This window comes from Dendrobates tinctorius, unplaced genomic scaffold (genome assembly GCF_039654945.1).
Source record: "Dendrobates tinctorius isolate UK_male_01 unplaced genomic scaffold, ASM3965494v1 ptg000016l, whole genome shotgun sequence".
NCBI lineage: Eukaryota > Metazoa > Chordata > Amphibia > Anura > Dendrobatidae > Dendrobates > Dendrobates tinctorius.
Genome location: NW_027361684.1, coordinates 6,990,766 through 7,014,489, shown reverse-complemented (window position 1 = coordinate 7,014,489; position 23,724 = coordinate 6,990,766). Strand labels below are relative to the sequence as shown.

Here is a 23,724-nt window from a genome sequence, read left to right as displayed (position 1 = left end):
TAGGTTTTGTGTGTGTGTATTAATCTTTTCCCATTTATTTTTCCAGATTCTACATCGGGAAACGGGGTAAATGTTCACCCTGCTTTCCCATATCATGCGGCTGAGCGAGCAATGTGGTGTTACCCACATCGCAACTCTCAGGACCGCAGGCAGGACCCTTTCCCTATCACCCTCGGGTGCTACGGGCTGACTTCAGGTGGCGGGTCCTAGCCAATTCCCCTCCTAACCCCTCTCCCGGGACAGGGCTGAGAGGAAGACGGCGGTCACCGGCGGTGACTATCCCTTGCGGGCAGAAAAGTTTGGCGCCGTCTTCTGCACTATTCAGACATAGTGCGGGGCAGAGGACATTCATTCCCAGCGGCCCCCCTCATCGCGGGCCCATGTGGTCATCCTCTTCAGGAAGCAATTGGACGTCAGGTAAGCAGCCTAATGGGACCATCAGTCCCATGCTCGCTCCTTACATGCCTGGTAGCAGAGTCTCCTTTGAATTTCCCGCCCATTCTTCTGCAGCAGCGCGCCTCTCTGCAGCCGCGCGCCTTTCAGCTCCCACGCCAGGTGCCCTTCTCTGAAGGCAGCGGTGCCTCTCTCCCTTACCTCCCTCTCCACCGCGGCGTCACGGGCTCATCGCGCCAGGATCAGGGCTCCGGGGGCAGAAACCGGCGCTGCGCTGGTTTTACTTTCACTTTCCGTTCTGCTCTGGTGCACGCCCACTGCAGAGCGCGCGCTTTGTTGGCGCCATTCATCAGCCCATCACAGGGCTAATTTCGGTTCCTGGATCCTCTTTCTCCTTGTGACCCGCCCCCCCCGCAGGTCACAGCCAATCGCGCAGCGCTGCCGCCAAGCTCCGCCCATCTCTAAGGTCCTGTGCCTCTCTGATTCCTCGTGTGAGACACGCCAGGGATCTCAGCTTGGGGGACACTACTGCTGCGCATCAGATAACGGTGCTGGTGACGGTAGGCTCTTATTTTTTCTGAGCCCCTAATTTTAACTCCGGCGGCAGTACTCCCTGTTCAGATACTGGCCGCAGTAATTCTGCAGTCTTTGCATATGTCCAACCCTGCAGGGGCTCCTTACCCTAGACCCACCGCTAACCACTACGCCTGCGCGTGCTGCAAAAAGAAGTGGGCGTCAGGTCAGTCGTCTCCCTTCTGCCCGTCCTGCAGTCCTTCCGCGATGTCTGCCCCACCGGAGCACCCCGAGTCCCGGGATGAACGCACTCCCCCTCCTCCAGAGTGGGCTGTTGCAATGTCTCAGTCGGTTTCTGACCTGACTAAAGTCTCTCAATCCCTGGTCCAGGTCTTAGAACGGACTTCCGCAACTATCTTCAGCCACCTGTGCTCCGACCGCCTCCAACGGTGAGTCGTCTGCACCTGACCGTGACCTCCATAGGGACAGGCCGGGTAGGATTTCTGGGAAACGTGTTCTTTCTAGCTCGTCTTTCAACTCGCAAGGTCCGTCCGCTCCACCCAGGCTGCTTTCCTCGTCTCCCTCGTCAGAAGACGACCTTAGGTCAGACAATGACTCTCAATCGGGATCTGACTCAGACGCAGATAACATGTCCAAGACTCAGGACATGGTCGATAGTCTCATATCGGCCATTTTCAAAACGCTCGAAATAAAGGAAGATAAAGCTCCTCTTCAGGACCGCTCCGTCCCCTTTAAACAAGCGAAACCTCCTTCCCGAACCTTTCCTAATCGCAAAGAGTTCGAGACCACATTATCCAAACACTGGGAGCACCCTGAGAAGCGCTTCTCAGGCCGCAGGTACTTAGACGTCCTGTATCCATTCGATGCGGACCTTCTTACAAAATGGACGAAAGCTCCCGAAGTGGACCCACCAGTTTCTCGTCTATCCTCTAAGACAGTTCTATCCCTTCTGGACGGGGCATCCCTTAAATATCCAACAGACAGGCAAATAGAATCTCTGGCTAAATCAATTTTTTAAGCATCCGGCGCCTCTTTCTGCCCTATATTTGCTTCTGCCTGGGTGGCAAAAGTCATTTCAGCTTGGGCAAAAATTCTTCGCAGGGGCATTCTGTCGTCTGCCCCTCAGGACGAGTTGGCAGATCTGGCAGACCAAATTAATCATATGGGTAAATACCTTTTGGCCGCATCCTTAGATGCGGCCGGGTGTGTAGCAAGAGCTAACAGCAGCATAGTAGCTATACGACATATCCTTTGGTTGAAGTCTTGGAGTGCGGATACCACCTCCAAGAAGTCGCCCACTAACCTGGCATTTCACGGCTCTAGACTCTTTGGTGCTAAGCTGGATCAGATAATCTCCGATGCCACAGGTGGTAAAAGTACCTCTCTTCCCCAGTCTCGGCCTAGATGTTTTTTCAGCAGAAAGGCTCCTCGGCCGTTTAGGTCCTTTCGTCCGTTCCCTTCAGCAGAAGGATCATCCCAGCAGGACCGGCCCTCTGTCTCCAGAAATTGCAGAAAACCATCGTATAAACCCGCTCCCCGCTGGAGATCAAGAGGCTAACCCTCCAGGTCCTCAGGCTCCCGTTCCGGTAGATTTTCCTCAAAGTGACTGGTCACCCCCACCTGGAGATTCTTCCAGGGTGGGAGGCAGACTTTCCTCTTTCATGGACGCATGGCTGTCTGTTGTCGACGACACTTGGGTCAGGGAAATCATCCTGTCCAGATACAAAATCGAATTTTCTTCCCCCCCCCAAACAGGCGCTTCTTCTTGTCGCGATCCCCAAGACAGCGGTCCCAGATTCCAGGGTTCCTTCAAGCCGTTTCCGCCCTTCTTTCCGCCGGAGTTATCGTCCCCGTTCCTTCAAACGAACGGTTTTCAGGGTTCTACTCGAAGCTTTTCGTAATTCCCAAAAAAGACGGCTCCCTTCGTCCAATCTTGGACCTCAAGTTGCTCAACCGCCACGTAAGGATCCTCCACTTCAAGATGGAGTCCCTGCGCTCGGTGATAGCCTCAATGGAACCCGGGGAGTTTCTCTGTTCTGTGGACATACAGGATGCATATCTTCACATCCCTGTGTGTTTGCTACATCAGAGATATCTCCGCTTTGCAATTCAGGAGAACCACTATCAGTTCACGGCCCTTCCCTTCGGCCTAGCTTCCGCTCCCCGGGTATTTACGAAGGTGATGGCAACAGTCATGGCTATTCTTCGCTCCAGGGGGATTCTCATCATCCCTTATCTGGACGACCTCTTGATCAAGGGCTCGTCCTGCCAAGACTGTCTTCAGAGTCTTCAGATTACCCTGAATACTCTCGGCCGCCTCGGATGGATAGTCAACAAAGAGAAGTCTATCCTGCACCCTACTCAGCATCTGACCTTTCTGAGCATGAAAATCGACACGAACCGAGCCCGGGTGTTTCTTCCGAAGGACAAATTTTCAGCTCTTTGCAAGGGAATCCGATCCCTAAAACGCTCAGAGCCCATTCCCCTTTGGTCCTGCATGAGGGTCCTGGGGAAGATGATAGCTTCCATGGAAGCAGTGCCTTTCGCACAATTTCACACTCGCCCTCTCCAGCTGTTCCTCCTTTTAGTCTGGGAGAAGACCTCAGTTTCTCTGGACCGTCCCATTCTCCTTCCACTCAGAGTAAGGCAATCGCTGACTTGGTGGACATTGCCGGCGTCAGTTCTCCAGGGAAGGTCCTTTCTTCCGCCTCAGTGGCAAGTCATCACCACCGATGCCAGTCTCCTAGGATGGGGGGCGGTTTTCCATCGGAAAAAGGCTCAAGGGCGCTGGAACGCCCAGGAGACTCTTCTACCCATTAACCTTCTGGAAATCAGTGCAATTTTTCTTGCTCTCCTCCATTGGCAGCCTCTCCTCGTAGGCAAACCAGTCCGTATTCAATCAGACAACGCCACGGCCGTGGCGTACATAAATCACCAGGGCGGTACTCACAGCAGGCAGGTAATGTCAGAAGTGGCAAAGATACTGCGTTGGGCAGAGCGTCACGTTCCGGCGATCTCCGCCGTTCACATTCCAGGGGTGGAGAATTGGGCAGCCGACTTCCTAAGTCGCCAGGGTCTAGCATCAGGCGAATGGTCCCTTCACCCCACGGTCTTCAATCAGATATGCCAGCGTTAGGGCATCCCGGACGTCGACCTCATGGCATCTCGGATGAACAACAAAGTTCCTCTCTTTGTACCCAGGTCAAGGGATCCTCTAGCCGTCGGTTGCAACGCCCTGGTAATTCAGTGGTCCCAGTTCCGACTGCCTTACTTGTTTCCTCCCCTTGCCCTGATCCCAAGGGTGGTCAAGAAGATAAAGTCAGAAGGCATCCCAGTAATTCTGGTGTCTCCAGACTGGCCAAGACGACCTTGGTACGCGGAGTTGGTGAATATGCTCGCGGACGTCCCCTGGAGGCTTCCAGATCGTTCAGATCTTCTCTCTCAAGGCCCCCTTTACCACCAGAATTCTCAGTCTCTGAGTTTAACGGCATGGCCGTTGAGGCCGCGATTCTGAGAGAATCAGGTTTTTCCAGCCGGGTCATTCAAACCATGATCAGAGCTAGGAAGCCAGCCTCCTGCCGCATTTACCATAGGTACTGAAAGGCTTTTTCCCGATGGTGCGACGATAACGATGTTTTTCCATTATCATTCTCCATTCCATCCATACTTGGTTTTCTCCAGTCCAGTTTGGATGCGGGCCTGTCCCTCAGTACCCTCAAAGGCCAGGTATCTGCTCTGGCGATTCTCTTCCAAAAGGATCTGGCCTCCTTACCGCAGGTGAAGACCTTTCTGCAAGGAGTCGCCCATTTGGCTCCTCCTCATCATTCTCCGATAGATCCGTGGGATCTCAATCTCGTTCTTGCCGCTCTCCAAAAGGCGCCGTTCGAACCTATCAAGGACATTCCTCTGTCCCTTCTTTTCTAATCGCCATTACATCCATCAGGAGAGTTTCTGAGCTGGCGGCTTTATCCTGTCGTTCTCCGTACCTAATCCTCCACCAGGATAAGGTCGTTCTCAGACCAGTTCCTTCCTTCCTTCCAAAAGTGGTATCCCCGTTCCACATTAACGAGGATTCAGAAAGTTGTGGGAAGCAGGGTGTGTTGCAGTCCGCTCTGCCGAGATTAACAAATCACCTGGGATGCAAGATGTTGTAGCAGTGTACTCCTTTATTTCCTCCTACGCGTTTCGGCGCCCTTCCTGGCACCTTCCTCAGGGATATCTCTGAGGAAGGTGCCAGGAAGGGCGCCAAAACGCGTAGGAGGAAATAAAGGAGTACACTGCTACAACATCTTGCATCCCAGGTGATTTGTAAATCTCGGCAGCGCGGACTGCAACACACCCTGCTTCCCACAACTTTCTGAAGGTTTTTCCACATGCGAGTGGTTGGTGGAGGTCCTGCAGCAGCTGATTCTGTGATATGCTCTCAAGCCAGTTGTGGGTTACACAACTGGAATAGGTGAGTGGAACTGTATTATACCGCTCAAACTTCAAGTGTCACTAGTGATAGGGCACTATTGCGCCTCTTGTTCCCCCCACCATTTTTTGTATTGATACATTAACGAGGATATCGTTCTTCCCTCGTTTTGTGCTGCGCCTGCTCACCCTCTGGAAAAGTGGCTCTACAAACTGGATGTAGTGAGAGCATTGCGTGTCTACCTTGCCAGTACCGCTTCGTTTCGCCAATCCGATTCCCTGCTTGTCATCTCTGAAGGTCGCCGGAAAGGGCTTCCGGCATCAAAATCCACAATCGCTCGCTGGATTTGTTCTACCATTCTGGAAGCCTACCGACTTCAGGAAAAACGGCCCCCTCTGGGAGTGAGAGCCCACTCCACCCGGGCTGTAGGGGCTTCTTGGGCTGTGCGACACTAGGCTTCGGCCTTACAACTTTGCAGAGCCACAACCTGGTCGTCTTTGCACACCTTCACGAGGTTCTACAGGGTTCATACCCAGGCCTCGTCTGCTTTTGGTAGGAAGGTTCTGCAGGCGGCGGTAGCACATCGACTGACCTAAGCCCTTCCTTCTTTCGTTCCTTTATTGCTGTTCCCACCCTCGGGACTGCTTTGGAACGTCCCATGGTAATCTGTGTCCCCCAATGAAGCGATAAAGAAAGAGGGATTTTGGGTTCTTACCGTAAAATGTCTTTCTTGGAGCCTTCATTGGGGGATACAGCACCCTCCCTGTTTATGTTGTACCGTGTTGGGTCTTTGAGTTCCCTGTTTGGTTGGTACATATGTTGAGAGTTTTTGGTTGCTTCTCCTACTGCTTTCTCACCAACTGAGGTACTTGGTGCCTGTCGGTGGGTGTATACTGCCGGGGAGGAGCTAATTTTCTTGTTTTTGCATAGTGTCCGCCGCCTAGCAGCAGCAGCATACACCCATGGTAATCTGTGTCCCCCAATGAAGGCTCCAAGAAAGAGATTTTACGGTAAGAAAACCAAAATCCCTCTTTTTTTTGTGGGTCAAGTTGTAGAATTGAATAACACCAATTGATATACCCTATACTCCAAAAAGGGATGCTAGAGTTCAAGTCCTGTTTTTCTCTTTAGGGGCTATTTTGTTATTTAAATCCCCAGAGGAGCATTGCATTGTCGATAAGTCTCCTTATGCCGGCTTCGCACTCTCCACGTTTCCCCTTAGACTCACAGTTAGAAGCTTCTCACCGAGCCAAAACAAATCTTCTGCTATACACTGATGAGGGGCACACACTCCCAAACATGTATCTGCAAATAGAGTTTCTGATTTGGCCTTTTACCCTAAGTCACGTGACAAGGCTCACTAAAGGGTCGATATTGCCACATCCAATAGATGGCGCTAGAGTTCAATTCATTTTCCTCTCTCTAGAGGCAGTGAAATGTTGAAAAACAAATCTATTCTGGCTTTGTATGCCATAGAATCAAATTCTGCCATTGTATTTTGGGTTTGATTTTAGGTTGTACATTTTGCAGTAAAAATAACTTGGCAAACCAGTCTTGCATAGATTTAATTATTGCACTTATTATGGGTGATTTAATATGAATTAATTAATTTTATATTTTGATAGATTGAACTCTTACGGATCCGGCGGTTCCAAATGTGCTATAATATAGGTCATCGTATTCTTGTGACTGATCCCTTCTAAAGCCACTGAATAACATTTTTTTCTTTCTTTTGAAAAATAGGCAGAGAAGTTATTTAAGACCACACTGGTATACATGATAGATGGCGGAGTCAAACAGGTACGTTTTTCAATTAAATTATGTTACCCTGACGGCTGATTAATGCAGCCCATAGTGCAGGAAGCATGGATAAGGGAACCTGACCGCTGCCAGAATTCGGGTAGCATGAGTCCGGGTCTGTTATGTCAGCAAGGCATGTTTTACTCTGAAACGCTGTGGCATCATACCTCTTGGACTAGTCACCAGAGAGACTTTTTCCCCAGCCAGTTTATAAATGTATGTTTCCTCTGAAATGCAGCAGCGTCTGAATCTCTGATTCACATTGCCCAAATAATGGCAGCTGTCAGGTTTCCTTGTCCTGGGCAAATCCCAGTGGCATAAAAAACCCTATGTCTGATTAGTGCTGCCTGTTATTCAGGTAGCATGAAACAACTGTCAGGTCAAAGGGAATCTATCAGCAGATTTGTGCTGTGCACTCTGAAAGCAGCATGATGTAGGGGCAGAGACCCTGATTCCATAAATGTATCACTTACTACTGGGCTGTATGCTGTCATTTTGATACTATCAGTGTTTTTCTGCTACAGATTAGATAGTTCTCTGATTAACCCCACCTACACCACTGATTGACAGCTTTCTGTGTACAGTGTATATTGACAGAAAGATACTAATCAGTGCTGGGTGGTGTGGTTGGACCAAGAGGCATGAGACACCGAGTCCTGTAGTGATAATCTAATGGTAATAAAACACTGATTTTATTGAAACAAAAACACAGTCCATTAAGTGACGCCTCACTGGAATCAGGATCTCTGCCCCTACATCATTCTGCTCTCAGACAACATAGCAGAAACCTGCTGAAAGATTCCTGTTAACTGTAAATTACTGTCACACCTTGGTTGATTTGATTATTTAGAATAAAAGTGTAAGAATGTGTCACTTTTATATAAGTAAGAAGCTAGAGGGGAAAATTCAACTGAATCGTCTTCACCTTCTGTAATGGGGAAAATTGTACTTAAATGATCACTGTCATTTCAACAAACTTTCCATAAATGAATGTACAGTTCTCATTTATGATGTCTCCCAGGCTGCAGGCTACATGTGAGGCAAAGGAACTGGAGAGCAGGAATCCCTCATGTCTGTGTGTGGGAGACATAGCAGCTAATGTAGAGGTAGAGAGCAATGATGCCGAGTACAAGTCACATACTGGCCGGAGATACTGTTATTATAGTGTTATAGCTTATTCTGAAAAGTCACCTAAAAGGCAAATAACATAAGGGTTTTGTTCTATGCCTCATGCATATATGTTTTTTGCTGTTCCAACAGGATGACAATTCATTTATTGAGATTTCACTGAAAATGGCCAGTATCTACGCTGCTCGTAACCAGTAAGTTACTCTCTACTGCATTCCAGCCACAAACCAGTGTGTAACCCCATAATTCATTGAGGTGTTGAATATTTAAGGGAGTACCCCATGTTTTTTAGTTATGACATTAGGATGTCCCATTCATTTATGATTAGTGAGGGTCTGACCTCTGGACCTCATGAATCCTGAGAATGGAGGGGCCACTGCATTGGATTAGTATGGTGTCTCCTTCTGAGACAGCCATCATGCCTGTAAGGTGCTTCAATAGGAAAAGTCAGTCAAACATTAACGTGTAATGGGGTATTCCCAGGTGTAATAATAATATTCGCAAATGCCTCCAATTAGAAATGTAGTATAGTTCTTCTGATTCACTATGTCGCTTACCCCATGTGCAGTGCATTGCAGAAGCTTAGGTATCCATGGTTTTGATCACGAAGAACTAACTATCCCTATGTCAGTGGTCATACTCATGGATATATATGCTCTAAATGGGGAAAGCGACATAGCTTATCAGAAGAACTATACTACATTCCTAATTGGAGGTATTTGGTAATATTATTATTACACCTACTGAACTACATATTTGGATAGGCGTAACCTTTTAAAGGCTGCTGCAATCACATCTCCGTTTGAGCCAAGCCATAGTTACAGGGAGCGTCTGTGTAAATCCTGTCCTTGTCAGCTAATTCCAGCAGCATGTGCATTCATGGAAATCACAGAACAAGATCCCTGTTATCTATTCTCAAAGGTGTCATTCCCGGACACTAAAAGCTCGTTACCACTTGTCGCCGCTGCGGTAAACAGTCGCCGTCAGCTACATAAAGCCGATCAGTCGTTAATAGTCTGTTTAGGCCTGTTTCACATTTCCGTCTTTCAAGGTCAGACAAAATCTGCCAGGCGGTGAAAAAACGGATCCGTCTCCGTCATGGGCCAAACTGATGCCACTGGATCCGTTATGTATACGGATCCGCTGGAGCCGGGAAGAGGGTGAAATTTAAAGGGGAGAGAGATTTTTATTTTATTTTATTCATGGCCTTTGCAGAACGCTATTCAGGGTTAAAATCAAATCTGCTGGGCATGCGCAATACAAACTAGCGGACCGTCGCTCTGAAAAACGTTTCAGAGTCCGTCTCCTCCGCCAGGGAACCGCTAAAATTCAGACGGATCCGTAAAAAAATGGGTGAGACGAACGACCGTCAGTCAAAATCTGCCGCTAATGTAAGTCTATGGGGGGGAAAAAAACAGATCCGCCAAAAAAGGGGCGGATCCGTTTTTTTCGAAAAGTGGCGGATTTTGACGGACGTCAAAAAACGGAAATGTGAAACAGGCCTTAGAGAGGCCGTCCTCGTGTCTGATGAACATAGAATGTTCGCTAGTAGAGCGTTACGTGCGCATAGAATAACATGGTTTCGGCAGCATACGGCCTGTTTATACTAGATGTGCTGCCGAGAACTATGATTTTTTTTTAAAAGGAAACTGAAAATCATCTATTGTTCAAATCGGGGTTTTGTGCTATGTTTTTTTTTTTTTTTTACATATCACAATCTGAATTAAAAAAAATCCCAATAGATATTTTGTAATTTCAACATTGGCCACTAGGACTTTTTTAGACAAACTTCCTGTTGTTTCAAGAAATACCGCATGTACTTTAGCTGCAAAGAACAGATTCTGTCCCTGTCTTTTGTATTGAAGCATTTCATGAGCATGTGCAAAAGTCATTGTGAAGGAAGAGGGAGCAAGTGAGTTGTGATATCGCCTATTCTGAAAGGTGGATCGTATATTATCAGCTGTATACAGTATAGAGGTCTTACCGCTCACTGTAATCCTGCCTCTGATGATAAGGAGACTGTTGAAAACTCTTTCCTGAAAGGACAGGAAGTCTTAAAAAAAGCCCTAGTGGCCAATGTAAAAATTGCAGGTTTAATAATTTTGTTTATTTAATAAAGATTCAAACAATAGGTCATTTTTTTATGCTAAACCAAGCCTAAAAGTCATTTCACTCAATGAAACGGTTTGCTCGTTCATTGGATAATTGTGCTGTGTAAATGCACCGACTACAAATTGGACCCTTCTGCACCATGTATCCCGCAGGAGTAGAGGACACCTGAGGGTGTGATAACTATTCTCACATATTGATTTCTTTTCCACAGGAATGATTTGGCGGTAGCAGGATTCCAGTTCTGCATTATGAGTCTGGATGAAAAAATTGAGAAGGAAAAAGAATTATCTGCGGCGATGCTGAGAGGTAAGATCAATGTTTAATGTACGAACCTTCTAGCTGCACCACTGGTAAAGAGAGGGACTATTACTTCTCTATACAATTATACATATTTCAGTTACTTAAAGTAAATCTTCATCTTTTAATAGAATTTTTTAAGTACAAAATTTTGTGATAATTTTTAATATCCCGGATTTTTATAGCAATTTGAGCTTTTTTTTGCCTGGTAGAAAAGGGGCTAAGAGGCTTATTTATACTAGCCTATAAAAAAAAGAAAGGATGCAGACAGCTCCCTCTAGTGGTGTCTGCCGAGAGCCAAATTATCAAATTTGCTTTTCATGGGGATAAGTAGCTTTGTATGAGAAAATTGAATCTCCAACTGCCCTACAGGTATCTAAACAAATTAATTAGTACAGAATATCCACCCCCCTTTTTTTTTTTTTTTTTTTTTTTTTTAAGAAAATGGGGATAAGCTGCGATGCCAGACACAACCTGTAAACATGTATGAGAGAAGACAAGACATATTTTTCTAATCAAGTACAACCCCTTTAACCTGCTCAAGACCAGACTATTTGTCTCCCGTTCACCACAGACACATTTTTATTCTTATTTTAGTACATATAAGTTTTAGGCATTTTTTTTTTACTTCTGTTATTTAAAGAAATTTTACCTTTTTTCATGTTATAGTGCTTCATTTCTATGACACTTTTAAAGGGGTTGTCCAGTCAAAACCAATAAGTCTGCAGTCTCTCTCTGTGACTGCAGACTTATGAATTCAAGAGTATGGAGAGCGAGGTCGCGCCCACTGGCCGGGGGGTATGTATAACTTATACACACCCTTCCTACGTTCCTGGGTCTGAAACCGGCGAATCCCCACAGCGCACACTGTGTGCGCTGGGGGGATTCATAAGTCTGCAGTCACACAGAGTAACTGCAGACTTATTGGTTTTGACCGGAAAAACCCTTTAACCCCTTACCTACAAATGACGTAATATTCCGTCCATGTGGCAAGGACCTAATTACCATGGACGGAATATTACGTCATCGCGATCAGCGGCGCCCACGTGGTGAGCGCCGCTGATCGCGGCCGAGTGTCAGCTAATTATCATAGCTGACACCCGGCACAATGTGTCAGGGGCGGTCACGGACCGCCCCCGACACATTAACCCCGTGCACACCGCGATCAAACACGATCGCGGTGTACCGGGGGTTAAAGGGAAGCATCGGCAGGGAGGGGGCTCCCTCCTTGCTTCCCTGAGCCCCCCACGGCAGCGCAATGTGCAGCGCTGCTGCGGGGGACTCCTTTCCTCCAGGCCCCCGGATCCAATATGGCGACGGGGACCTCCGGGGGCCTGCAGGAAGCTGGCTTCCTCAGTGCCTGCAAAGCGCTGATCTGTCACAGTGATCTGTGATGTGACAGATCAGTGATCTGTCACAGGACAGTGAAGTCCCACCTGGGACATTGTAATAAAGTAAAAAAAAATAAAAAAAAAAAGTGTAAAAATAATTTTAAAAAAATCGCCAAATAAATTAAAAAAATAAATAAATATTCCCCAATAAATTCATTTTTTGGAAATAAAAAAAACCCAAAACAATAAAAGTACACATATTTGGTATTGCCGCGTCCGTAACGACCCGCCCTATAAAACTGTCCCAATAGTTAACCCCTTAAGCGAACCCCTTAAAAAATAAAAATAAAAAACGAAGCAAAAAATAATGATTTATTATCATACCGCCGAACAAAAAGTGCAATAACGCGCGATCAAAAAGACGCATATAAATATCCATGGTACCGCTGAAAACGTCATCTTGTCCCGCAAAAAACGAGCCACCATACAGCATCATCAGCGAAAAAATAAAAAAGTTATAGCTCTCAGAATAAAGTGATGCAAAAATAATTATTTTTTATATAAAATTGTTTTCATTGCATAAAAGCGCCAAAACATAAAAAAAGACCTAAATGAGGTATCGCTGTAACCGTACTGACCCGAAGAATAAAACCGCCTTATAAATTTTACCGCACCCGGAACGGCGTAAACGCACCACCCAAAAGAAATTCATGAAACGCTGGTTTTTTTAAATTCTGCGTCACAAAAAATGAAATAAAAAGCGATCAAAAAACGTCACATGCCCGAACATGATACCAATAAAAGCGTCAACTCGTCCCGCAAAAAATAAGACCTCACATGACTCGGTGGGTCAAAATATGGAAAAATTATAGCTCTCAATATGTGGTGATGCAAAACTATTTTTACAATAAAAAGCGTCTTTTAGCGTGCGACAGCTGTCAAACATAAAAACCGCCATAGATAGTAAATCAAACCCCCCGTTATCACCCCCTTAGTTAGGGAAAAATAATAAAATTAAAAAAATGTATTTATTTCCATTTTCCCATTAGGGTTAGGGCTAGGGTTAGGGCTAGGGTTAGGGTTAGAATTGGGGGTTTCCACTATTTGCGCACATCAGGTGCTCTCCAAACGCAACATGGCATATGATCTCAATTCCAGCCAATTCTGCGTTGAAAAAGTCAAATGGTGCTCCTTCCCTTCCAAGCTCTGCCATGCACCCAAACAGTGTTTTACCCCCTCATATGGGGTATCAGCCTACTCAGGACAATTTGCAAAACAACTTTTGGGGTCCTATTTCTCCTGTTGCCCTTAGAAAAATAAACATTTGGGGGCAAAAATATCATTTTTGTGGAAAAAATTTTTTTTGTTATTTTCACGCCTGGGCGTTATAAACTTCTGTGAAGCACTTGGGGGTTCAAAGTTCTCACCACACATCTAGATAAGCTCCTTGGGGGGTCTAGTTTCCAAAATGGGGTCATATGTGGAGGGTTTCCACTGTTTTGGTACATCAGGGGCTTTCCAAACGCGACATGGTGTCTGATCTCAATTCCAGCCAAAAAAGTCAAATGGCGCTGCTTGCCTTCCGAGTTCTGCCATGTGCCCAAATAGTCATTTACACCCACATATGGGGTATCAGCGTACTCAGGACAAATTGCACAATAACTTTTAGCGTCCTGTTACCCTTGGGAAAATAAAAATTGGGGGTGAAAAGATCATTTTGTGGAAAAAATATGATTTTTTAATTGTACCGCTGTACATTATAAACTTCTGTGAAGCCCTTGTGGGTTCAAAGTTCTCACCACATATCTAGATAAGTTCCTTAGGGGGTCTAGTTTCAAAAATGGGGTCACTTTTGGGGGGTTTCCACTGTTTAGGTACATCAGGGGCTCGCGAAACGCGACATGGCGTCCGATCTGAATTCCAGCCAATTTTGCATTGAAGAAGTCAAACGGCGCTCCTTCCCTTCCGAGCTCTGCCATGCGCCGAAACAGTGGTTCCCCCCCACATATTAGGTATCAGCGTGCTCAGGACAAATTGCACAATAATTTTTGCAGTCCAATTTCTCCTGTTACACTTGGTAAAATAAAAAAAATTGAACCTGAAGTAATTTTTTTTGTGAAAAAAAGTTAAATGTTAATTTTTTTTAAATATTCAAAAAATTCCTGTGACGCACCTGAAGGGTTAATAAACTCCTTGAATGTGGTTTTAAGCACCTTAAGGGGTGCAGTTTTTAGAATGATGTCACTTTTGGGTATTTTCTATCATATAGACCCCTCAAAGTGGCTTCAAATGTGATGTGGTCCGTAAAAATAAAATGGTGTTGCAAAAATGAGGGATCGCTGGTCAACTTTTAACCCTTATATCTTACTAACAAATAAAAATTTTGGTTCCAAAATTGTGCTGATGTAAAGTAAACATGTGGCAAATGTTACTTATTAACTTTTTTGTGTGCCATATCTCTGTGATTTAAGGGCATAAAAATTCAAAGTTGGAAAATTGCGGAATTTTCAAAATTTTCGCCAAATTTCTGTTTTTCTCATAAATAAACGCAAGTTATATGAATGAAATTTTACCACTAACATGAAGTACAATATGTCACGAAAAAACAATGTCAGAATCACCGGCATCCACGGAAGCGTTTCAGAGTTATGACCTCATAAAGGGACAGTGGTCAGAATTGTAAAAATTGGCCCGGTAGTTAACGTGCAAACCACCCTTGGTAGTGAAGGGGTTAAATGAATTTTTTTTTTTTTTTTTTTTTTTTTAAAGATGTCAGGGAAAAACAGGATTTTTGGGTTGCTTACCGTAAAATCTGTTTCTCGGAGCCTTCATTGGGGACACAGAGACCTTGGGGTGTATGCTGCTGCCACTAGGAGGCTGACACTATGCACAAAAAAAGTTAGCTCCTCCTCCGCAGTGTACACCCCACCGACCGGCAGAGAATTCCTCAGTTAGTGAGAAAGCAGTAGGAGAAGTAACAGAATAGGTTGACAACATAAACAACTCAACTGTAACCATTCAACCAAAGTAAGAACAGGAGCTGTAAAACATGGGAGGGTGCTGTGTCCCCCAATGAAGGCTCCGAGAAACAGATTTTACGGTAAGGAACCCAAAAATCCTGTTTTCTCGTTCGCCTTATTGGGGGACACAGAGACCTTGGGACGTCCCAAAGCAGTCCCTGGGGTGGGAAACAAACTTCCATCAGGCCAGCGGACTCACCACCGCTGCCTGCAGAATCCGTCTACCTAGGCTGGCGTCCGCCGAAGCGTAGGTGTGGACTCTGTAGAATTTCACAAACGTGTGAACCGATGACCATGTTGCAGCTTTGCAAAGCTGCAGTGCGGAAGCTCTGTGGCGCACCGCCCAGGAGGCACCCACTGCTCGAGTAGAGTGGGCCCTGATACTCGGAGGGGCTCCGCGACGCTTAACACGGTAGGCTTCCAGGATAGCCGATCTGATCCAGCGAGCAATGGTGGCTTTTGACGCCGGGTGACCTTTCCGCGCTCCATCAGGGATAATGAAAAGAGACTCTGTCTTTCGCAGGGAAGTCGTCCTAGACAGATAGACTCTTACCGCCCTAACCAGGTCCAGCTTGTTCAAGGACCGCTCTCGGGGATGAGTTGGATTCGGACAAAGGGACGGTAGCACGATATCCTCGTTGAGGTGAAACGAGGACACCACCTTCGGAAGAAACGAGGGCGGAGGCCGCAGAACTACCTTATCCTGGTGGAGAACCAGAAAGGGAGAGCGGCACGAAAGAGCTGCCAATTCCGACACGCGCCGGACGGAGGTGATGGCCACCAGAAAGGCTACCTTCCAAGAAAGGAGAGAAAGGGAAATATCCCTGAGGGGTTCAAAGGGCGGACCTTGCAGAACCTCAAGAACCAGATTAAGATCCCATGGATCCACGGGCGCCCGGTACGGCGGGACCGTGTGAGCCACGCCCTGAAGAAAGGTCTTAACCTGAGGACGGGAAGCCAACGTTTTCTGAAACAGAATGGACAGCGCCGAAACTTGACCCTTCAGGGAACTGAGGGCAAGCCCCGCATCCAATCCTGCCTGAAGAAACGCTAGGACTGAAGGGAGCGAAAAGGCCATGGGCGCGACGTCATTGGTCTCACACCAAGTGAAATAGGCCTTCCAAGTACGGTAGTAAATCTTGGAAGATGATGGCTTTCTGGCTCGGATCATGGTCTGAATTACGTGGTCGGAAAATCCTGCTCGTTTCAGAACCTCGGTTTCAACAGCCACGCCGTTAAATTTAGCGGCCGAGAATTGGGGTGGCAAATCGGACCCTGAGACAGCAGATCTGTTCTGTCTGGAAGCTTCCAGGGGGCGTCCGCGAGAAGGTTGACAATGTCCGCGAACCAAGACCTTCTGGGCCAATTTGGGGCGATGAGAATGACCGGAAGTCCTTCTGCCTTGATCTTCTTCAACAGCTTGGGAAGAAGAGGCAGAGGAGGGAACAGGTAGGGAAGTTCGAACTGGGACCAAGGAACGGCCAGGGCGTCGGCGCCCACTGCCAGAGGGTCCCGAGACCTGGACACGAATTGTGGGACTTTCCTGTTGAGGCGAGACGCCATGAGGTCTACATCCGGGGTTCCCCACCGAAGGCAGAGCAGATGAAACACTTCCGGATGTAGGGACCATTCTCCCGCCGCGAGACCCTCGCGGCTGAGAAAATCGGCGGCCCAGTTGTCTACGCCGGGAATGTGAACCGCGGAAATTGTCGGAACGGAAATCTCCGCCCAGCGAAGAATCTTGGACACCTCCGCCAGGGCTGAAACACTCCGTGTTCCCCCTTGGCGGTTGACATATGCCACCGCTGTGGCGTTGTCTGTCTGAATCCGTACCGGCAGTCCCTTGAGGAGCCTTTCCCAGTGGACCAGAGCAAGATGGATCGCTCGAATCTCCAGAACGTTGATTGGTAGCGCTGATTCCCGATCCGACCATCGACCCTGAACAGTGTGGTTGCGGAACACAGCACCCCAACCGAGGAGACTGGCATCTGTGGTTACTATCTGCCAGTGAATGGGAAGGAAGGATCGACCCGATAGAATGAGAGGTGACGACAACCACCAGTTGAGAGACCGCTTGATCCGGTAAGAAAGATGGACAGGGCGATCCAGGGACCGAGGCGACCTGTTCCACTTCGACAGAATGGCCTGCTGGAGAGGCCTGGCGTGAAATTGGGCAAAGGGAACTGCCTCTATCGCCGCGACCATCTTTCCCAGGACCCTCATGGCTGTACGGAGGGATGGGAATCGCGAGGTCTGCAGCGATCGTACTTCCTGCTGCAGAGAGAGAATCTTTTCTTGTGGGAGAAAGACCCTTGACCGACGAGTGTCGAACAGAAGACCTAGAAAGACCAGGCGTTGGGTAGGAACCAGACAGGACTTTTTCCTGTTGACGATCCACCCGAAATTGGAAAGAGTGTCCAGGACGATTGACAAACTTTGGTGAGCCTGTTGGAATGAGGGAGCCTTGATCAGAATATCGTCTAGGTACGGGAAAAGAACGAGGCCTCTGACTCTCAACAAAGCCATCAACGCAGCCATGATCTTCGTGAAGACTCTGGGAGCGGTGGCAAGACCGAAGGGCAGTGCGACAAACTGGTAGTGGTGCTGTCGAATCGCAAAGCGCAGGAACTTTTGATGTCCGGAGAAAATTGGAACATGTAAATAGGCATCTTGGATGTCTATTGAGCACATGAACTCCTGCTCCTCCATGGAGGCGATGACCGAGCGAAGCGACTCCATGCGGAAGTGGCGAAGGCGGACCCTCTTGTTGAGCAGCATGAGATCCAAGATGGGTCGAACTGCGCCGTCTTTTTTCGGCACTACAAACAGGTTCGCGTAGAACCCCGTGAAGCGCTCCGATTCGGGAACGGGCACAATCACCCCGGAACTGAGGAGAGCAGCGATAGCTGTAGAGAACCCCGGGATCAAGGCTGGATCCTTTGGAGGCCGGGATTCGAAGAAACGATCCCGTGGGAGAGAGACGAACTCTATCTTGTATCCTGAGGATACGACCTCCCTGACCCAGGCGTCCTCCACGGCGGCCAGCCAAACGTCCCTGAAGGAAAGAAGTCGACCTCCCAATTGGAAAGGCCCGTCGCGTGCCCGATGATAGTCATGCTGAAGTAGACCGTCCAGATCTAGATCTGAACGGTCTGCCCTGGGAGGAGTGGGGTCGCCAGGAAGGAGTGGGTCTGAAGGAAACTTTCTTTCTCTCCTGGCGAGCCTGCGGTCTCTGTTGGCTGGAGGAGTTGTCCGCCGTATTGAAACGGCGGAAAGTCCGAAAGGGTCGAAACTGACGCCTTAGTGGGGGTCTGCGAGGCTTGGACTGAGGGAGGAGTGAACTCGTGCCTCCGGTGGCGTCCTTAATAATCTGGTCCAATTGGGACCCAAAGAGGCGCACCCCCTGAAAGGGCAGGTTAGTGAGGGACTTTTTTGAAGACAAGTCCGCTTGCCATGCCTTTAGCCAAATTGTACGTCGAATTGCAATAACGTTGCTTGACGCCTGAACTGCACAGGATGCAGCATCCAAGGAAGCGGAGAGAAGATAGTCCCCAGCATGGGAGATCTGATTGGCGAGATTGGCCAAATACTCCGGTTGCGCCTTATCTAAGATGCCCTGCCGAAGGTCGTCTGCCCACGTGGCTATGGTCTTTGCTGTCCAGGATGAAGCAAAGATTGGACACACCGCCGCTGAAGCCGCTTCAAAGGCAGACTTCGCCAGGGATTCTACAATCCTGTCATTAGAATCCTTTAGGGACGCCACGCCTGAAAGCGGGAGAACCGTGTTATTGGATAGCCTGGACACGGGCGGATCGACCGAGGGAGAGGCCGACCAGTTGTCCGTGAGCTCTTTAGCAAATGGGTAGAGTATGCCGAGACGTTTTCCTCTTTGAAAGCGTCTGGTCGGATCCTCTCTTTCCTTGGTAAAAATTTTCCCAAACTGGGAATGGAAAAACCCTGGAGGTAGTTTCTGCCCGTCTGAACGAAACCTCCTGATCTGAGGATTTCGCAGGGGAGTCAGCAATATCGAAGGTATGATGGATCGCAGCAATGAGGTCCTGCACTGTGACCTTCATGCTTGCATCCTGGTCTGAATCCAGCTCTAAAATCCCCTCAGATGACCTGTCCGAAAGCGCTTCCCCTGACTCGGGAGAGGAGGCCCGAGAGGGAGGCTGGTGAGAAGGGCTATGCGGTGAGATGGGACTAGGAGAGGATTCCGGCTGGGAATCTTGCCTGGGTCTTTTGCGACTACCGCTGGCTGATTCAGATGGAACAATTTGGGACCTGCTTGGCCCTGCTGAAGAGTCCAGGGGCAACTTATCAAGAACGGCCACCAGGGACTGAGACACCCTGGTGAGGTCTGCCACTGATTGAGATAGCGAGGAGGCCCAGCCAGGCATGGGGGGCTCACTCTCACCTGGGGCCGAAGATGGCTCCTGGACGGCGTCAGGCTGAATTGGATTGCTACAATCCAGGCAGAGGGGAGTGGACTGGCCTGAGGGAAGTTTGCGATTGCACGAAGAACATGCAAAGTACTTGACTAAAGTGCAGGGGGGGGCGGTAGAGCGGGTACGATCAGACTTAGACATAGTGAAAAGCTGAGGTAATGCCGGAAGGTTGGGGGACAGAGGGCGGAGAAGGGTCAGTCTGCAGTGCAGAGCTACTCACGGTCCAGTGTCCCCAGAAGCGATGCTCTGCGACCTGTCAGTGGATGCAGGTCAGAGCGAAATCCGGCCGACAGCCCTCCTGACAAAAAACCAGCTGGAGAAGATGATGTCCAGTGAGGAGTTGGTGCCCGGCTAACAGGCTGGGAAAATGGCGCCGTCCTGAGAAAAAGCGCACCTTAGGAGAGGAGGAAGGGCGGAGCACCACGCAGGGTTAATGATTCACCGCCCTCTAGCCAATGACAGGCTGGGCAGGTGAAGGACAGGCGGTGGGAGGGCCTGGGAAGAGCGGGAGAGAAGCCCGCTTAGAAGAAAGGGGCGGGGGGCGTGGCCGCGACGCAGCGGTAGGCCCGAACTGAAGCCGGGGCCTAAATTAGTTGCGGCGGCCGCCTGTCAGCAGGGGGTCGGCGCGGAGGTCCGAAAAAGAGGGACGCCGCAGACGCAAGTCGCTCCCAATAGGGAAAAAAACCCTGTGCTCCCTGTCCCCAGAAAGGGGGGGGGGGGATGCCCGGCAACATTGAGCTGCCTATAGGCTTGTGGCGACTGCGAGCGACCGCAGCGCCTACAACCGGGGTCCCCTGTGCCATTGAAGAGGTGACCGTCGGGAATGGGCAGCCAGGAAAATAAATATGAAGCCGGGGCCTAATACTCACCCATCCACGATCCGTTACCTGTCTGAAGAAGTCTTTGCGTCTCATCCAACCGACAGGCTCTGGTAGGCGAGTGGGAGGGAGACTGGCGACAAGGACCCCTGGAGTCGCTGGCACGTCTTGGTGTCGGCGTCCGTCTGGCTGGTCCTGACGCGGAGAACTGCAAGGATACGGGGTGGCAGTACACGCCGTACTTGCAGACTCCATGTGGGAGTACAGATGTGACTTTTCACTCTGTATCCCTCCGTAGAACCTGAAAAGGAACGACGCACAACGAGGTAGATATGGGTCTAATAAAAGACCCGTGTCCACCTCCTACTGACACTAAGCTAAACTGAGGAATTCTCTGCCGGTCGGTGGGGTGTACACTGCGGAGGAGGAGCTAACTTTTTTTGTGCATAGTGTCAGCCTCCTAGTGGCAGCAACATACACCCCAAGGTCTCTGTGTCCCCCAATAAGGCGAACGAGAAATGTAAATAATAAGAAAAATCAGGATAAAAGTACAAAAAGAAAAAATGTTGAAAAACAAAATGCCACCAAAATATATATACTGTATTTTTAAAATTCTGTCCTCTTTCCACACTTGTACTTTTTATTTAGTGGATCATTTTGGTTCATCGGGGCGAGAATAGAAGCTGTTTGGGGAATGGGTGGGTCAATATTTTTTTCTTTATTTTGTTTTCTTTCCTCTTTTTCTCGTACTCATTATGCAAGTCACGTTTCTGTAAGACCTTTGCGGAGTATTTTACCATTACATTATTTTATTAATTTCTTACATCCTTGTAAGTGGGGCTGGCATATTAGCTACAGGGGAAATATAGCTAACTAACATGCTCTGCAGAGCTGATCTAGGTCATAACCAAGACCCAGCAGCCTCCCTGTCGATCATGTGATTTTCTGCACAAGGACATCCAGAAATATCCCTGTAATGTCATATGCGCATGGATCATTTATTTCTGCAATTGGTTAAAAAGGTTGTGCCCTTTTCAAGATTATTCCCCCCCATAGTCTCATAGTAGGAAAAAAACCCAAATAGGTATAGTCACCCTCCTGTCATGTCCACCGAGCTTAGTGATTGGCTGCAGCGCTGGCATCGTGACATCGGCACTTTAGTGCAGTGGCAAGATGAAGCGCTGGTGCCAGGAAGGAGAGTAAGAGCTCAGTTTGCTTTTTTTTTTTTTTCTTTTTTTTTTTTACATCCTGAGCTTATGGGGGAACAATCTTGAAAAGGGACACAGACAACCCCTTTAATCATTCATCTTTATATTGGGGGACCACTTGCACACGCTCTCACGCTGCGTCACACCCAACCCGGCTGTGCATTATCAGACTGCTCCATCAGTAGTGATAATCATTGGGTTTATGTCGCCTTTATTACCACTTACATAGTATTGTGTGATGTATATAGTATTGAAATCCCTTCATTTTTATATGACAGATGTGATTTCTAAGAAAACCAGAATTCTTGTTTGTGTTTTAAATAATCTTATTTGCTTCTTACAGCAGAAGAAAGGACAAACACGCGGCTTCTTCTAGGCTTGTGTCTGGATTCTTATGCACGTTACCTACTAGCCAATTCACAGCTCTTGCATGCCCAGACCATGTACGAGAGAGCCCTGCAGATCTGTAGAGAGGAACAAGGAGAGCTGCACCCACAGGTGATTGCAAAGCCACCACCAAAAAGACCCTAGAGGCCCTGATATTAGTTGGTATGATTATTGACACCGTATGGTCATGTATATTTCACATACATAGCGTAGTATTAATATGGTATATTCCCTTTGAGGAAATATTGCTGAATTATCCATAAGAAACACTGATCTTGGACTATGAAAAATTCTACGGTAAGTTTAATACAAAACCAAATAAGATTGTTGGCTCAGTGGTTAGCATTGCAGCGCTAGGCTCCTGGGTTAAAATCTCACCAAGGAAAACATTTTCCAGGCATTTGTTGTTCTCCTAAGATTTTGTGGGTTTTCTTTGGGTTCTCTTGTTTTCTCATTCATTTTATTGTGTAATTGTGCACTCTGATCCACCCACATAGCGACGGCGAGTACAGGCTGTAATTGTTCAGTCCGTATCCTCTCACGTGGCAGGACCAAAAACCTTGACAAAGTCAATGCAGGTACTGGTGCGAAGGTCCGTAAGCCAACTAGCTCTTCCCGCTGCCCCACATGTCCACGTGCATAGAGCAGAAAATTAGGGGATCTGGAGATTCAAAACAGGTAAGTATATCCCTGTCATAAGCCTGTTTCCAACCTCCCTCTCCCCAACTCCTCTATGGTCCTAGGTTGGAGGTTGCCAGGAGTTGTGCAGAGGGTAGGTGCTGCTGCTGGGGGTTCTACTTATTCAGCTGGTACCTTGTCCTTAGTAGGTCAGGGATAGACTGGCAGTGAATGGAAGTGTGCCATCCCAGCGGCGGCTGGATTCTGGTAGCTAGCGGGGATGTTGTCTTGGTGTGTGGCATGAGGTTTAGGGAAATCACTGGGCTGGATGTTTCCAGCCAATTGGCCGCCGTTTATCTCCCAGCCTATCAGCAGCAGTGTCCCAGCACACCAGGTTCCCTCCTCTCTAGCTCCGCCCCTTCCTTCTGTGGCGGTACTATGAAATGGTGTGGAGCACAGAAGCACCTCGGCGGCTTCCTCCTGGTGAGATAGGAAACTCACAGGGGACACACATTTTTGCTTCATGGATATGCTAGGCTGTTGGCTACTGGGGGCTGATTCTAGGCTGTTTAGTGGAGTCTTCCATTTTTTTCTTTCTGTCTTTTGTCTATCACTCATAATGCCTGAGTCTAGAGAGGGCTGTGCACGCCCATTAGTGCCGTCAGTACTTGACACTCATTGTGCTTGTGTGACTTGTAATAGTAAGTTTTCATTCTGTGGTCTATGGTACCGCCTGTCCCCCTCCTGCGTCCTTGCTGGTAGCCCCACAGGGGCCTTCTATGACAGCTGAGAAGAATGTGGCCCCTCCTGCCTGGGCTTGTGATTTAGCCCAGTCTGTAGCCAAACTAACCAGGGTGTCCAGGACGTAGGTTACTGTTGTGGAACGATTGCCGGTAACTACTGCCACCCCGGGAGCTCAGATCGCTGCTGTGAGTGGGTCGGATTCTCCAGCCAGCCCATACCAATATGGCCAGTAACTAAAGTGGTCCAAGCGGCCGTGGGATACTTCCTCCTACCAGTCACCTTCACAGGGTAGGCGCCAGATTACTTTTCCCCTTCCTAGCTCCCCTCAGCACTCAGAATCCGTCCTGGATCCATAGCAGTTGGGAATGCTAAGGGAAGTGGTGAAAAGTTTGGTGTCGGCAGTGGACGCCTCTCTGTGGCTGCAGACTGCGCATTTTGAGCAATGAGAGAGATCTCTGCGCTTTTTCTTTCT

General features: G+C 48.2%; 1 protein-coding gene across 6 annotated transcripts in view; it reads left to right on the top strand.

Moving 5' to 3' along the window:
- TTC19 (tetratricopeptide repeat domain 19) overlaps nt 1-23,724 on the top strand; it is a 97,640-nt gene that overhangs the window by 47,555 nt on the left and 26,361 nt on the right. For all 6 annotated transcript variants that reach the window (XM_073565359.1, XM_073565358.1, XM_073565361.1 and 3 more), the window contains 4 exons: nt 7,085-7,141; nt 8,402-8,463; nt 10,593-10,687; nt 21,847-22,001. In XM_073565359.1, coding sequence (XP_073421460.1) covers nt 7,085-7,141; nt 8,402-8,463; nt 10,593-10,687; nt 21,847-22,001 — 369 coding nt within the window. The remainder of the gene's footprint in view (nt 1-7,084; nt 7,142-8,401; nt 8,464-10,592; nt 10,688-21,846; nt 22,002-23,724) is intronic.